Source organism: Oncorhynchus nerka, linkage group LG1, assembly GCF_034236695.1.
Source record: "Oncorhynchus nerka isolate Pitt River linkage group LG1, Oner_Uvic_2.0, whole genome shotgun sequence".
Taxonomy (NCBI): Eukaryota; Metazoa; Chordata; class Actinopteri; order Salmoniformes; family Salmonidae; genus Oncorhynchus; species Oncorhynchus nerka.
The window spans coordinates 29,383,078-29,399,316 of NC_088396.1; the positions used below are offsets into that span (position 1 = coordinate 29,383,078).

The following is a 16,239-nucleotide window of genomic DNA, read 5'->3' on the forward strand; positions in this document are numbered from 1 at the left end:
AAAAAAACAATTTAATAAATTTTTAAATAAAGCTATAACATAACAAATTGTGGTAAAAGTCAAAGAGGTCTGAATACTTCCCAAATGCACTGTAGATTAAGAGTTTATGACACGTTGTTAGGATGTGTCATAAACTCACGTTTCACATCTTTTCACATCTTTGAAAGAATAAATCCCTAGCAATTTACCCTCACCAATTTACAGATATATTCCACATTGTCTGAGGAACCAGAAGAAGAACTCATCTCCAACTGCATATGTGGAATAATGAGAAACTCTACATGGTGCTGGGAGCCTGAGGTCTGGCCCTACACACACTATGCTCTCCTGGCATCACCTCATCCAATCCCAGAGAGAAACTCGACATGGTGCTGGGAGCCTGAGGTCTGGCCCTACACACACTATGCTCTCCTGGCATCACCTCATCCAATCCCAGAAAGAAACTCGACATGGTGCTGGGAGCCTGAGGTCTGGCCCTACACACACTATGCTCTCCTGGCATCACCTCATCCAATCCCAGAGAGAAACTCTACATGGTGCTGGGAGCCTGAGGTCTGGCCCTACACACACTATGCTCTCCTGGCATCGCCTCATCCAATCCCAGAGAGAAACTCTACATGGTGCTGGGAGCCTGAGGTCTGGCCCTACACACACTATGCTCTCCTGGCATCACCTCATCCAATCCCAGAGAGAAACTCGACATGGTGCTGGGAGCCTGAAGTCTGGCCCTACACACACTATGCTCTCCTGGCATCACCTCATCCAATCCCAGAGAGAAACTCTACATGGTGCTGGGAGCCTGAGGTCTGGCCCTACACACACTATGCTCTCCTGGCATCACCTCATCCAATCCCAGAGAGAAACTCTACATGGTGCTGGGAGCCTGAGGTCTGGCCCTACACACACTATGCTCTCCTGGCATCACCTCATCCAATCCCAGAGAGAAACTCTACATGGTGCTGGGAGCCTGAGGTCTGGCCCTACACACACTATGCTCTCCTGGCATCACCTCATCCAATCCCAGAGAGAAACTCTACATGGTGCTGGGAGCCTGAGGTCTGGCCCTACACACACTATGCTCTCCTGGCATCGCCTCATCCAATCCCAGAGAGACACACTACATTACTGCTCTCCAGTCCAGAGCTTAATGGCACAGCTCTTTTGGCCAGCGTCCACCACTCCTCAGTCTCCACGTATTGTAATATCCAAACTCATTTAGTCACCCTAGCACCATATTTCCCCCAAATAAATACTGACTGACTGACAGAGTGAGAGGTCCCCAGCTGCACTGGGAGAGAAGAGAAAGCCCATCCATAAACGAGAGATTAGCACATGGTGGGGCTTGGAGAGAGGCTGCTATAGTGGGGGACTATAGAGGGGATATAAAGGGGTTTGGAGGGGGGGTGTAGAGTGTGTTATGGTTTCTCTCTGGTCAAAGCTGTGATGAAAAGCTTCTGACTGATGTGGTGCAGTTGTCACGGCGACCCAGAGCAGGAAACTTAAGCTGCTCTCCGCTCTGCTCTTCTCTTTGGTGACGACCACCAGGCTGTGGGAATGGAGAAAAAGAGAGAGAAAGAAATAAAGAAAGAGAGAGGGGTTTTCCACCTCTCTCCTGATGATTTGTGTCTCAATCTAACAGCTGAAACCGACTCATTATTGGACACTAGTCAGATCAATGGCGGTTCAGGTTTCACCACTTTGACCTTCTGTGTTGGGTCACAGCCATCAATATCAGCCGTCAAACTCCATTTAGTTTCTAAACCCTTGAATACATGTATTGGAACTATAAAAATACAAATGGTGCACAAAATAGTGTTCAGGAACCAGCGTTGATATCATTTATCACACAAAAACAAGGAAACAACCAAATTTGTTGTAAATGTGTCTAAATCTGCCATTTGACTGACGCTATCCCTCAGTCCTTTGAAGTGCCCTGTGCAGACTGCTGATTGGTCAGTTTGTCAGAGAGTCTGATGTGGTCGTTAGATGGACCAGCCTCAGTGTCTCAGGTTCCCCCCGGTTTTACTGCTGCAGCCTGTTCTACCTACAGCACAGATCACAGAGCCCTTATCCTCCTCTCAGCCAGGGGCAAGTTCACACACTGACCTCCCTATGACCCCCCCCCACAGCTGTGACCTGGGGTCAGAGGTCAGGGGTAGTCATATGAGTGTGTAGCCCAAACCGTTCGGACGCTACAGATGTGTTCATGAGAAGACTGATTTTCGGGATGTCTCCTGGTCTGACAAACACAGCTGTAGCTCTGCCACCTTCCACCACAGATGTCTCCTGGCCGGACAAACACAGCTATAGCTCTGCCACCTTCCACCACAGATGTCTCCTGGTCTGACAAACACAGCTGTAGCTCTGCCACCTTAAACCACATATGTCTCCTGGTCTGACAAACACAGCTATAGCTCTGCCACCTTCCACCACATATGTCTCCTGGTCTGACAAACACAGCTGTTGCTCTGCCACCTTCCACCACATATGTCTCCTGGCCGGACAAACAAGCTGTAGCTCTGCCACTTTCCACCACATATGTCTCCTGGTCTGACAAACACAGCTGTAGCTCTGCCACCTTCCACCACATATGTCTCCTGGTCTGACAAACACAGCTGTAGCTCTGCCACCTTACACCACAGATGTCTCCTGGCCGGACAAACACAGCTATAGCTCTGCCACCTTCCACCACAGATGTCTCCTGGTCTGACAAACACAGCTGTAGCTCTGCCACCTTAAACCACATATGTCTCCTGGTCTGACAAACACAGCTATAGCTCTGCCACCTTCCACCACATATGTCTCCTGGTCTGACAAACACAGCTGTTGCTCTGCCACCTTCCACCACATATGTCTCCTGGCCGGACAAACAAGCTGTAGCTCTGCCACTTTCCACCACATATGTCTCCTGGTCTGACAAACACAGCTGTAGCTCTGCCACCTTCCACCACATATGTCTCCTGGTCTGACAAACACAGCTGTAGCTCTGCCACCTTCCACCACAGATGTCTCCTGGCCGGACAAACACAGCTGTAGCTCTGCCACCTTCCACCACAGATGTGGATGGCTGACAAACACAGCTGTAGCTCTGCCACCTTCCACCACAGATGTGGATGGCTGACAAACACAGCTGTAGCTCTGCCACCTTCCACCACAGATGTGGATGGCTGACAAACACAGCTATAGCTCTGCCACCTTCCACCACAGATGTGGATGGCTGACAAACACAGCTGTAGCTCTGCCACCTTCCACCACAGATGTGGATGGCTGACATTGACCAGTGCGGTGGATTGAGACGATGCCCATGCAACATACAGATATCTCTAGCTGAAACAGATATCTCTAGCTGAAACAGATGGATTTTGATGAGATTTTTTTATTTTGTATTATCATGCTAAAACGATTTTTTCGCATGGACATCTACTCTAGGGGCTTTTAACCAAGGCCCCAGGACCAGTTGAAGCAAAATAGCCCCATAACATCAAAGATCCACCACCATATTTTACAGTAGGTTCATTTCTGCTGATGCGTTCTCATTTCGACTCTAAACACACAACTCGTGTGCGTGGCCAAATAGCTTTATTTTCATGTTATCCAATAAATGTAAACGCCTGGAGTTTGCTTAACTGCATTGGTACATGGATTGGAACCGGTGTTTTGGTCAGACGATATGAATATAGAGGTCTTTGGCCACGCACACCATGTAAAATACGGTGGTGTATCGTGATATTAATTTGTCTCAAAATCTACGTGTTTAAATGGTCAACTCAGTCTCCAGACTTAAAACCCAATGAAAACCTGTGGTTAGATTTAAAGAGGGCAGTTAATAAGCGCAGGCTAAGGAATGTCCAAATATCTAGAAGATATGGAGGAATGGTCTAAGATCCCTCCCAATGTGTTCTCCAACTCAGAACAAAAGGCTCAGTGCCGTTAACTTTGCAAGGTGAGGTATTGAAAGGTATTGAAAACAGGGGTGTGAATCATTTAGTATATAAAATAATAACATTTCTACATTTTTTTAAATCTCTGAATTTGAATTATTAATTTTATACCTCTACCCCATTGTCTCTCTCTATACACTCTCTCTCTCTCCCTCCCCCAACTCTCTCTCTCCCTCCCCCACTCTCTCTCTCTCCCTCCCCTCTCTCTCTCCCTACCCCCACTCTCTCTGTCTCTCTCTCACTCTCCCTCCCCCACTCTCTCTCTACCCCCTGTCTCTCCCTCCCCCTCTCCCCCTCTCTCTCTCTCCCTCCCCCCCCCACTCTCTCTCTCCCCACCCTCTCTCTCTCTCTCTCTCTCTCCCCCTCTCTCTGTCTGTCTGTCTCTCTCTCCCTCCCCCTCTCTCTCCACCCCCTCTTTCTCTCTCTCTCTCTCTCTCTCTCTCTCTCTCTCTCTCTCTCTCTCTCTCTCCCCCCTCTCTCTCTCTCCCCCACTCTCTCCCTCCCCCTCTCTCTCCCTCCCTCCCTCTCTCTCCCTCCCCCTCTCTCTCTCCCTCCCCCACTCTCTCTTCAATAATGGAAACCCAGTAACTCTGTCATTCTGACCTCATAGGCATTTAAATGAAGAGGAAGAGTATAGAAACTGAGAAACTGTGTGTGTGAAAGTGTGTGTACTTATATGTACAATATGTGTGTGTGTGTGTGTGGGTGGTGAATGTGTGTGTGTGTGGTGAATGTGTGTGTGTGTGGTGAATGTGTGTGTGTGTGTGGTGAATGTGTGTGTGTGTGTGTGGTGAATGTGTGTGTGTGTGGTGAATGTGTGTGTGTGGTGAATGTGTGTGTGTGTGTGGTGAATGTGTGTGTATGTGGTGAATGTGTGTGTGTGTGTGTGTGAATGTGTGTGTGTGTGGTGAATGTGTGTGTGTGGTGAATGTGTGTGTGTGTGTTAAGGCTAACTCACAGAGATCATGTATATAATACTACTACAGGACTGTAGACATGACAGTCTTGTCTAACCAATGTAATTCCACTGTAACGCGATCAGGAGAAGGATTATAAGGTTATTACATATCTCCCTCTCTGAAACACCAGCTCTCCTCTCTCACTGCCCCGCTGCCAGAGACTCAGCTAGCTGCCAGTGTGTGTGTGTGTGTGTGTGTGTGTGTGTGTGTGTGTGTGTGTGTGTGTGTGTGTGTGTGTGTGTGTGTGCGTGCGTGCTCATTGGCCTGGCTTCATAGCCAATGCACACATGGGTGTAGGGTTAGGGCTTTGCCAAACATACCAACTGGTTTCCCAATTTCATTTCTCCCTCTCTTTATCTCTTTTCCTCTCTCTATCCCCCCCTCTCCCCCTTGTTGGTATCAGTACTGCAAAGAGATAATTATACAAGCCCACTGTCATCATCCGAGCTGGAGAGGAGCGAGAGCCTGTGCAGTTGAGAGATGACATCTCATGCTGTGTGTGTGTCAAAGAGAGATGCAGAAAGGGATGAAGAAAGAGGGGAAAGGAGCGAGGGAGGGGTGAAGTTTGTCATAATGATGTCATGTATGGTAGGGGATGGTCCATGTAATATGCTATTCTCCAGTGTATGAGCTGCACATCATATAAACATTTTCATATGTTTTGGCAGCAGTGGTTTAAAGCACAGCCATTCTCTGGAATAAGATAACTCTCTCACACACACACACACACACACACACACACACACACACACACACACACACACACACACACACACACACACACACACGGCAAGTCTCAGTTACTCTGTGCTGCCACCTGGATTTAATTTCTAACCCCTGCTTCCCTCTCTAACCACACTGGCGTGCCTGTGTGTGTGTGTGTGTGTGTGTGTGTGTGTGTGTGTGTGTGTGTGTGTGTGTGTGCATCCCAGAGGGAACTCATACCAAGACAGTATTAGTGGAAAGAGCAAATCGCTGAGTCAAATTTGATCTATTTTAATTAGCATCATATCGCTGTACATGAAGACATAAAGTCATAATAGTATAAATCCTGGTTCCTACGTCCCACAGTGATCTCCTTTCAGAGAGAGAGGGAGAAATTTGTTCCTAACCTTGCGCCAGGGATAGCAGCTGAGTAGCAGACCACAGACCTTTAGGAGTGGAAGCTAAAAGTCTGTGGAATGAAGAGGAGAAAGAATCCCCTCTAATGATGTAAAGAGACTTCCATATGTAGAAGACGTGAATGAAAAGAATACCTGGCTTTAGTAGAGGCCTTGAGAGAGAGAGAGAGAGAGAGAGAGAGAGAGAGAGAGAGAGAGAGAGAGAGAGAGAGAGAGAGAGAGAAAGAGAGGGTTATAAAAGGAGTGAAATTATGAATGCTGTTGGTTGCCAAATAAAATCACTATTGTAATAGAAATCACAGACTCTCTGTTCATCATTAAACTAAAGTTTCTCTTACCCAGAGCCTCTGTGTGGAAGAAATACTTATCCATTCATTTATCCACTCACTCTGATGGAGAATAATGGCATTTAAAGCCATACATTATAACATGTGTCACTTTAGTCACAATAATAACCATTGTTCAAGTCTTTCCCTATTCATCACAGCTTTGATTCAATGTTTAACCGCTGGGAGACTAAACTACATGATGTATGAGTATCCTGGTGTGTTTAGAAAATTCATTCTCTTTCCTCCCTTTCCCATCTCTTTCATCCCTCCCTCCTGCATCTCCCCGTCTTCTCAGTGGGAGGAGATCAGCGGAGTAGATGAGCACTACACTCCCATCAGGACCTTCCAGGTGTGTAACGTGATGGAGTACAGTCAGAACAACTGGCTGAGGACCAACTGGATCCCCCGCCAGTCGGCCCAGAAGATCTACGTGGAGCTAAAGTTCACCCTGAGAGACTGTAACTCCATCCCCCTGGTCCTGGGGACCTGCAAGGAGACCTTCAACCTGCTGTACATGGAGACAGACGAGGACCAGGGCAGTCACTTCAGAGAACACCAGTTCTCTAAGATCGACACCATCGCTGCAGACGAGAGCTTCACCCAGATGGACCTGGGGGACCGCATTCTGAAGCTCAACACGGAGGTCCGGGAGGTGGGGCCTGTTACGAAGAAGGGCTTCTACCTGGCGTTCCAGGACGTGGGGGCGTGTGTGGCCCTGGTGTCAGTCAGGGTCTACTTTAAGAAGTGCCCATTCATTGTGAGGAACTTGGCCTCCTTCCCTGATACCGTGCCAATGGACTCTCAGTCATTGGTGGAGGTGAAGGGCTCGTGTGTCAATCACTCCAAGGAGGAGGAGCCACCGCGTATGTACTGTAGTACAGAGGGGGAGTGGCTAGTGCCCATAGGGAAGTGTCTGTGTAACGTTGGCTATGAGGACAGAGGGAGCTCCTGCCAAGGTAAGACACAGAGTTATAATGTTCACTGAATGCATTTCCTTCTTTCTTTTTATACTTTTTTCTCCCCCTCTCTCTCCCCTTTATTTTATCTCTCTCTCCCACCTCCCTCCCCTTTATTTTATCTCTCTCTCCCACCTCCCTCCCACTCCATTGCTGAAATATACAGTGACTTCAACATATGCTCTGTGTGTACAGTACCTTGTAATGTTTTGAAAGTGTGGTTTCAGTCCTGATCTACTGCACATGTACACACACCTTATATCTGTCGGCCACCTCTGGCCTTCGTTCTACCACTAGAAACCAGATACGGGATGTGTGTATGAGGGTTGAGAGAGGAGTTCTGTGTTTGTATATGGTACAGGGACCAGCTTGCAGTAGTTACTGTATATCAGTGAGCTCCTCCTCTCTCACCTCATCAGAACAGAGGAAGGATCATAGTTCTCTGTGTGTGTGTCTGCTGTTGGAGGCCATGGAGAGAGGGGGATATCAGAGAGAAGGGTGTGTGCTGCTGAGGACTGGGTCATAAAGGTTACTGGGCTGGTGTTTTGGGTGTTTTGACTTGGGTGCAGGGCTGGGAAATAGGCCTGGAGAAGATGATGTTGTATCATATGGTGTTTAAAGACATTATAATATGGTGATATAGTGTGTGTTGGTTCCAGTGGGAGCCCAAAGAAATGACTACAGCTCCGACACGCCAAGAGACCATCTACTCCTCTTCTCTCCTTTCAGATGGGAATGTGCTGTGTTGAGCGCTACGTGAAGATATTGATCTACTCTCTGTGCATTCACTATTCTATGGATGCGTGTGTGGAAGGATGAATGAGTCATGTTTAGTGTAATGAAAGATCAAAGCGAATCTCATAGTTGAAGTTCTGGTGTCAAGGGTAACAGAGAGAAGCTCCTTTCCCTTAAAAGGAAGACAGACAAATGGTAGTGTGAGGCAATACCTCCTGCTGCGCTCTCTCTTTCTCTCTCTCACTCTCTCCCCAGTCAGTGTGAGTAGTGTGAATGTTTGGGTGTATTTGACAATCTCTTATTAGTTTCACTGACGACTAATGGAGTCTAATAAGGGCTTATGTTACTCCAGTCTGTGACAGCTGCTCTGTGACACACACACACGCACGCACGCACGCACTCACACGCACGCACGCACGCACGCACACACGCACACACACACACACACACACACACACACACACACACACACACACACACACACACACACACACACACAGTCCCCCATGAGCAGCGACAGCGAGGGGCCATGTGTGCAGCTCGTCCACCAGGCCCCTAGTGTTAACAGACAGATGAGTGTTGGGGGGCCAGTGTAATGTGCGGCGGGTAGGAGAGTGGCTAACGCAGGGAAATGTTTAGGTATCCAGACCTAATTCTCCTAGCAGTGTGTGTTAGTGTAACTCTGAGTACGATGAAGAGAAACGCTTTACTGCTATAGTTCACTGAATATTTAATGGAGTGTGTTTTCTTTGAGAAGTGATGCAGCATCTTCCATTTGTGTGTGTGTGTGTGTGTGTGTGTGTGTGTGTGTGTGTGTGTGTGTGTGTGTGTGTGCGTGTGTGTTTTTATGTGTTTGTATAGGCCTCAGAGTGTATTTGAAGGATTTAGTAGAGAATGTGGGGTATTGTATTAAACTGTCATAATTATCCCTTTCCATAGCTGTGTGTGTTTGTTCAGAAATGTGTGTGAAGCTGAGGGATGTTTTCATAGTGAGGCTTCAAAAGAACACAAACACTCCGTCCAGCTACACAGGTTTAGCCTGCTGCCGCCTATGTGTTGTGCTTCAGTGTATATGTGGTATGTTTCGGTGTATATGTGGTGTGTTTCAGTGTATATGTGATGTGTTTCAGTGTATATGTCTCAGTGTTTACAACGTGTATACACTGTGTATTTGTAGTGTGTTTTGGTGTATATGTGGTGTGTTTCAGTGTGTATGTGGTGTGTTTCAGTGTATATGTGGTGTGTTTCGGTGTGTATGTGGTGTGTTTCAGTGTATATGTAGTGTGTTTCAGTGTATATGTAGTGTGTTTCAGTGTGTTACGGATACAGTTATCCTGTGTGTGTGTATCCTGTGTGTGTGTTTCTTTTCTCTCCTTCTCCCCTCACAGGTGAAAACCATCACTCCCCAATCAGTCAACAATCAATCATCAATCAGAAGACACACCTCCTCCTATTTCCTACCCTATCACAGTTCCTTCCCCATGGTTTAAAAACCCCATCATTTGTTTGCTCTGGAGCAATCTCTAGCTCAATATCTAGCAATCTCTAGCTCAATCTCTCTGTAAATGCCATGTCTGTAGGTCTCTGTGTTTCACTCTCGCTTTGTGTCTTAACCTCTCTTTTGTTTAAAGCACCTCCATAGCACTTTGTCATCACCTGTGAGTATTGTTTTTGGTTATGGTGTTTGTTTGTTGCTGGTGGGAAAAGGGGAAACCAAGACAAGTCGCCCATGGGCATACACTACCCGTAGGTGAACTTTGTTAAATACACTAGTTAGAACTGGGCGGACCACCCACTGTATTTTTGGTTAGTTAGTTAGCTGTTGTTAAAGTAGGCTAGTCTAGCTTAGGGGTGTTTTTGAATACTTATTGTTTCTTTCCTTGGGTCCAGCTCAGCCCCTTTTCCTGCTCCCCCCATTACCGTGTGTTTATAAATAAACCTAGAGTTTGACGGTAGATTTCTGTTGTCGTGGTTATTTCGTGCACACTTTTACTTTGTCACAATAATAATTTGCATGAGTTATGTTACGGGTCTCATTACCATCCCCCCTAGAATGTCGGGCCAAAAGGGATTCGTAACACAGTGTATATGTGGTGTGTTTCAGTGTATTTGTAGTGTGTTTTGGTGTATATGTGGTGTGTTTCGATGTATATGTGGTGTGTTTCAGTGTATATGTGGTGTGTTTCAGTGTATATGTGGTGTGTTTCAGTGTATATGTGGTGTGTTTCAGTGTATATGTCTCAGTGTTTACAACGTGTATACACTGTGTATTTGTAGTGTGTTTCGGTGTATATGTAGTGTGTTTCAGTGTATTTGTAGTGTGTTTCAGTGTATATGTGGTGTGTTTCAGTGTATATGTAGTGTGTTTCAGTGTATATGTGGTGTGTTTCAGTGTATATGTAGTGTGTTTCAGTGTATATGTGGTGTGTTTCAGTGTATATGTAGTGTGTTTCAGTGTATATGTAGTGTGTTTCAGTGTATATGTGGTGTGTTTCAGTGTATATGTGGTGTGTTTCAGTGTATATGTAGTGTGTTTCGGTGTGTATGTGGTGTGTTTCGGTGTGTATGTGGTGTGTTTCAGTGTATATGTAGTGTGTTTCAGTGTATATGTGTGTGTTTCAGTCTATATGTGTGTGTTTCTTTGTGTGTACACACACGTGTGTGTGCGTGCATTCAAGCATTGTCTGCTAGCATTAAGAGCAAAGTTCAATGCACTTAAAGTGCTTTGCCAGTAATGTAACGTTGTCTGAGCACTGAAGGTCACCTCACTCAGGAGGGTCTTAACTGGATCTCATCCTTGTAATAGGCTGTATTTGCTTCAGCCGTAGAGAGATGATGGGTAGACACCTCACCTTATCATGCTAGTAACAAACAGTTGTTCAGTGCAGTTTTGTGGACAGACATTGTCGCCCAGTGGAGAGGAGTGACACTGTCCTCTGGCGTTACAATGGACCAGAGTAGGTGATCTAGCACCGTTTTACTATCAGTGTAAGTCCTCCAAACTTACTTTGAGCTTAAAACAGCAAACACAGGCCGCTCAGAATCCAGCCGGATGTGTGTGTCACAGTGTGTGTGTGTGTCAGCAGCTGTTCGCCAGTTCCTCTGAGAGAGACGAGGGTTTACATTCCTGTTGGATTTACCAAGACACACAGTCACCCACACACACTTGTCCTTATTACTTATCAGACACACACATGCACTCACACACACAAACAAATTAACGCACGTACACGCACGCACATGTACGCACGAACACACACGCGCACACACACACACACACACACACACACTGTTCTGAGCAATATATTGGTGCTGATCTATCGGCTCATGTGATGTTAGCTGTTGTTTCTACCCTGTCTTAGTTTATGTGTACGTGTGTGTGAAAGAAAGAGCACTCTACATTTATCTTTCAGTACCCACTGATACCTCCTCTAGGCTGACACTGGCTTTAGAAGTGGTTTAGATGACTGGTGATGATTGATTGGTCTCTTGGTCTAAACACTGATGTTCATTAGCCAGATCATCTCCAGATCATCTGTAACACAACAATGGGCCAGTACTGGCTCTCTGTCAATATGGGCTCTGGTCATTATGGAGTTGTAACTGTGTAGCGATTTGATCTGTAGATGTTTCCGCATGTTTTGGGTCTTATTTTAGGCTGTGTGTGTGGGGGGGGGGGTGTTGCCATGGAGGCAAGCAGCAAGACTGCTCACTATTGCTCACACACTGTGTTTGTGTGTGTTCATGTGTGTGTGTTCATGTGTGTTGAGCAGTTTGGGTCTCTCAGAATGCCAGCTCAAGCGAGTTCATGCCTAACACAGCGGACACAAAGACAGAAAATACATACACAGAGAGGTCACACACTGGCCTTAGTCATACACGTGGCCTTTAGTTTGAGTGCTACAGTCTCTGACATGTTTGTGTTGCATTGAAGGCAAGGTTGGGTAGGTTACTTTCTAAATGTAATCCATTACAGTTACTAGTTACCTGTCCAAAATTGTTATTAGTAACGTAACTTTTGGATTACTAAAATTCAGTAACATAATCTGATTACCTTCAGTTACTTTTAGATTACTTTCCCCTGAAAAGGCGCTGGTTAGCGTTTTTCGTCAATAATCTTGTTCTGAGGGCCTTCCGAGTGGTGCAGCGGTCTAAGGCACTGCATCGCAACCGGGTGCAGACATTTTTTGGTACCCTTCCCCAGATCTGTGCCTCGGTACAATCCTGTCTCGGAACGTTACGGACAATTCCTTTGACCTCAGGGCTTGGTTTTTGCATCCACTATCAACTGTGGGACCTTATATAGACAGGTATGTGCCTTTCCAAATAATGTCCAATCAATTGAATTTACCACAGGTGGACTCCAATCAAGTTGTATAAACATCTCAAGGATGATCAATGGAAACAGGAAGCACCAGTTTCAGAGCAAAGGGTTTGAGTACTTCTAAATAAGGTATTTCGGTTTTCTATTGTTTTCGCTTTGTCAATATGGGGTATTGTGTGTAGATTGATAAGGGAAAAAAGTAATTTAATCCATTTCAGAATAAAGCTTTAATGTAACAAAATGTTGAAAAAGTCAAGGGGACTGAATACTTTCGGAATGCGCTGAGGATTAGCCAAATTGTTTTTCCTGAGCATAATCCAAAAATAAAGTACTTATTAGCCTACTCTCTTGTTTAAGATTTTTTTGGCATGAAAGACTCTGGGCTCATTGCTTCGGGTTAAAAAATAAATGCTGCTCTCGGAATGGCATGTTTCGAGAACTACCAAAAACTGCAAGTGAGATGTTTTTTTGCCAGTATAGAGCAGAAAGGCACAGGGGAGTTTAGAAGGGAGGAACTCCCTCCACATTCTATTTCGTAGGCTGGGATCCGCACTGCAGCTGTTGCTTTCTACTGGCCGCAAAAAACAGTGATTTATAACCATCTTACATTTCTTGAATTCAATCATTATTGGGTTAAAATACACTTACATGTATACATTTGTGAACAGCCATCCACAACAACCACAACCCGTAAGGCGCAAATATCTAATTGAGAAAGCAGCAGTGTGATTCACATCAATGCACTATGAAGATATTAATAATAAGTGATATCCGTATTACCCGTAGGCTACACCACTGCTGTCATCCTTACCTCCAAGAGTTTATTCAAGTTGGATAATCTTGGATGCCGACAGCAGCCGCACCATTGGAAGACATAGCTTGGACTGTAGCCTACAAAAGCCTATTCCTGCTCTTTTCCCTCGATCCATCAAGCACATTCGGTGTGTCATCCTAGTGGTCTCTGACTTGTGGTCAGACTCGCTCAGATGGAACAAACTCAAACTTGCACCTTTTTTCAATGTTGATTTGAATGTCATTGAGAAAACAAAGTTGTCGAATTCAATTTTTTGTCACATCTTTTCTGAATTCAAAAGTCATCTTAGAAGTAATATGTAATCTGATAACAATAGTTTTTCTGGTATCGTAACGTATTCCAGTTAGAGTTGTTTTGTAATCCGTTACACCCCAAACCTGATTGGAGGTACACGCTCAAACACAATGGGTTACTGATTGCCTCGAAGAAAACACACACATTAAAACACTCTGGCACAGACCCTACCAGAGCTACTGGTACTTCTTTCAGCCTCAACGAGGAGCGCTGAGGTGGACTGAAACCGTTTCTGAATTGGTCTAAACTTGTTGGAAATAGTTTGTAATGGACTCACAGTAAATGCTTTGTGGTGATCTTTGGCGGTCTGTAGTGGACTGGAGCAATCTGGAGTCGACCAAATAGGCTGTAGGGGTCAGAATGACGCAGGCCTGGCCCAATAGCTCATGGTCCCGGCTATAGAATCACAGTCTAACATGCATGACTGAATCTTTTTGTGTGTGTGTGTGTGTGTGAGAGAGAGCAGAGGGAAAAACGATTAGCAAGAGGGTGAGGAGCGGTGTAAAAAAAGTGGTGTTCAATTGACATGTACACACACACATGTACACACGCACACACACACATGTACACACACACACATGTGTGTACACACACACACATGTGTACACACACACACACACGTGTACACACACACACACACATGTACACACACACACACACATGTACACACACACATGTACACACACACACATGTACACACACACACATGTACACACACACACACATGTACACACACACACACATGTACACACACACACATGTACACACACACACACATGTACACACATGTACACACATGTACACACACACACATGTACACACACACACATGTACACACACACACACATGTACACACACACACACACACACACATGTACACACATGTACACACACACACATGTACACACACACACACACATGTACACACACACACACACATGTACACACACACACACACACATGTACACACACACACACACATGTACACACACACATGTACACACACACATGTACACACATGTACACACACATGTACACACATGTACACACACACACACATGTACACACACACACACATGTACACACACATGTACACACACACACACATGTACACACACACACATGTACACACACATGTACACACACACACACATGTACACACACACACATGTACACACACACACACATGTACACACACACACACATGTACACACACACACACACATGTACACACACACATGTACACACACACACACACATGTACACACACACACACACATGTACACACACACACACACACATGTACACACACACACACACATGTACACACACACACACATGTACACACACACACACACATGTACACACACACACACACATGTACACACACACTCACATGTACACACACACTCACATGTACACTCACACACACATGTACACACACACACACACACGTACACACACATGTACACACACACACACACACGTACACACACATGTACACACACACACACACACATGTACACACACACACACACATGTACACACACACACACATGTACACACACACACACATGTACACACACACTCACATGTACACACACACTCACATGTACACACACACTCACATGTACACACACACTCACATGTACACACACTCACATGTACACACACTCACATGTACACACACACACACACATGTACACACACACACACACATGTACACACACACACACACATGTACACACACACACACACATGTACACACACACACATGTACACACACACACACATGTACACACACACATGTACACACACACATGTACACACACACACACATGTACACACACACACACACATGTACACACACACACACATGTACACACACACACTCACATGTACACACACACACTCACATGTACACACACTCACATGTACACACACTCACATGTACACTCACACACACATGTACACACACACACATGTACACACACACACACATGTACACACACACACACACACATGTACACACACACACACATGTACACACACACACACATGTACACACACACACACATGTACACACACAATGTACACACACACAAACACATGTACACACACACACACACATGTACACACACTCACATGTACACACACACACACACATGTACACACACTCACATGTACACACACACTCACATGTACACACACACACATGTACACACACACTCACATGTACACACACACACATGTACACACACACACATGTACACTCACATGTACACACACACACACACACATGTACACACACACACATGTACACACACACATGATGTACACACACACACACATGTACACACACACACATGTACACACACACACACACATGTACACACACATGTACACACACACACATGTACACACACACACATGTACACACACACATATGTACACACACACATGTACACACACACATGTACACACATGTACACACTCACACACACATATGTACACACACTCACATGTACACTCACACTCACATGTACACACACACTCACATGTACACACACTCACATGTACACACACACACTCACATGTACACTCACACACACATGTACACACACACTCACATGTACACTCACACACACATGTACACTCACACACACATGTACACACACACTCACATGTACACACACACTCACATGTACACTCACACACACATGTACACTCACACTCACATGTACACCCACACTCACATGTACACAC

General features: G+C 45.5%; 1 protein-coding gene across 2 annotated transcripts in view; it reads left to right on the top strand.

Moving 5' to 3' along the window:
* Positions 1 to 16,239, top strand: part of LOC115107431 (ephrin type-A receptor 3-like) — a 193,076-nt gene that overhangs the window by 71,761 nt on the left and 105,076 nt on the right. For both annotated transcript variants that reach the window (XM_065017924.1, XM_065017925.1), the window contains exon 3: positions 6,646 to 7,306. In XM_065017924.1, the coding sequence (XP_064873996.1) occupies positions 6,646 to 7,306 (661 nt within the window). The remainder of the gene's footprint in view (positions 1 to 6,645; positions 7,307 to 16,239) is intronic.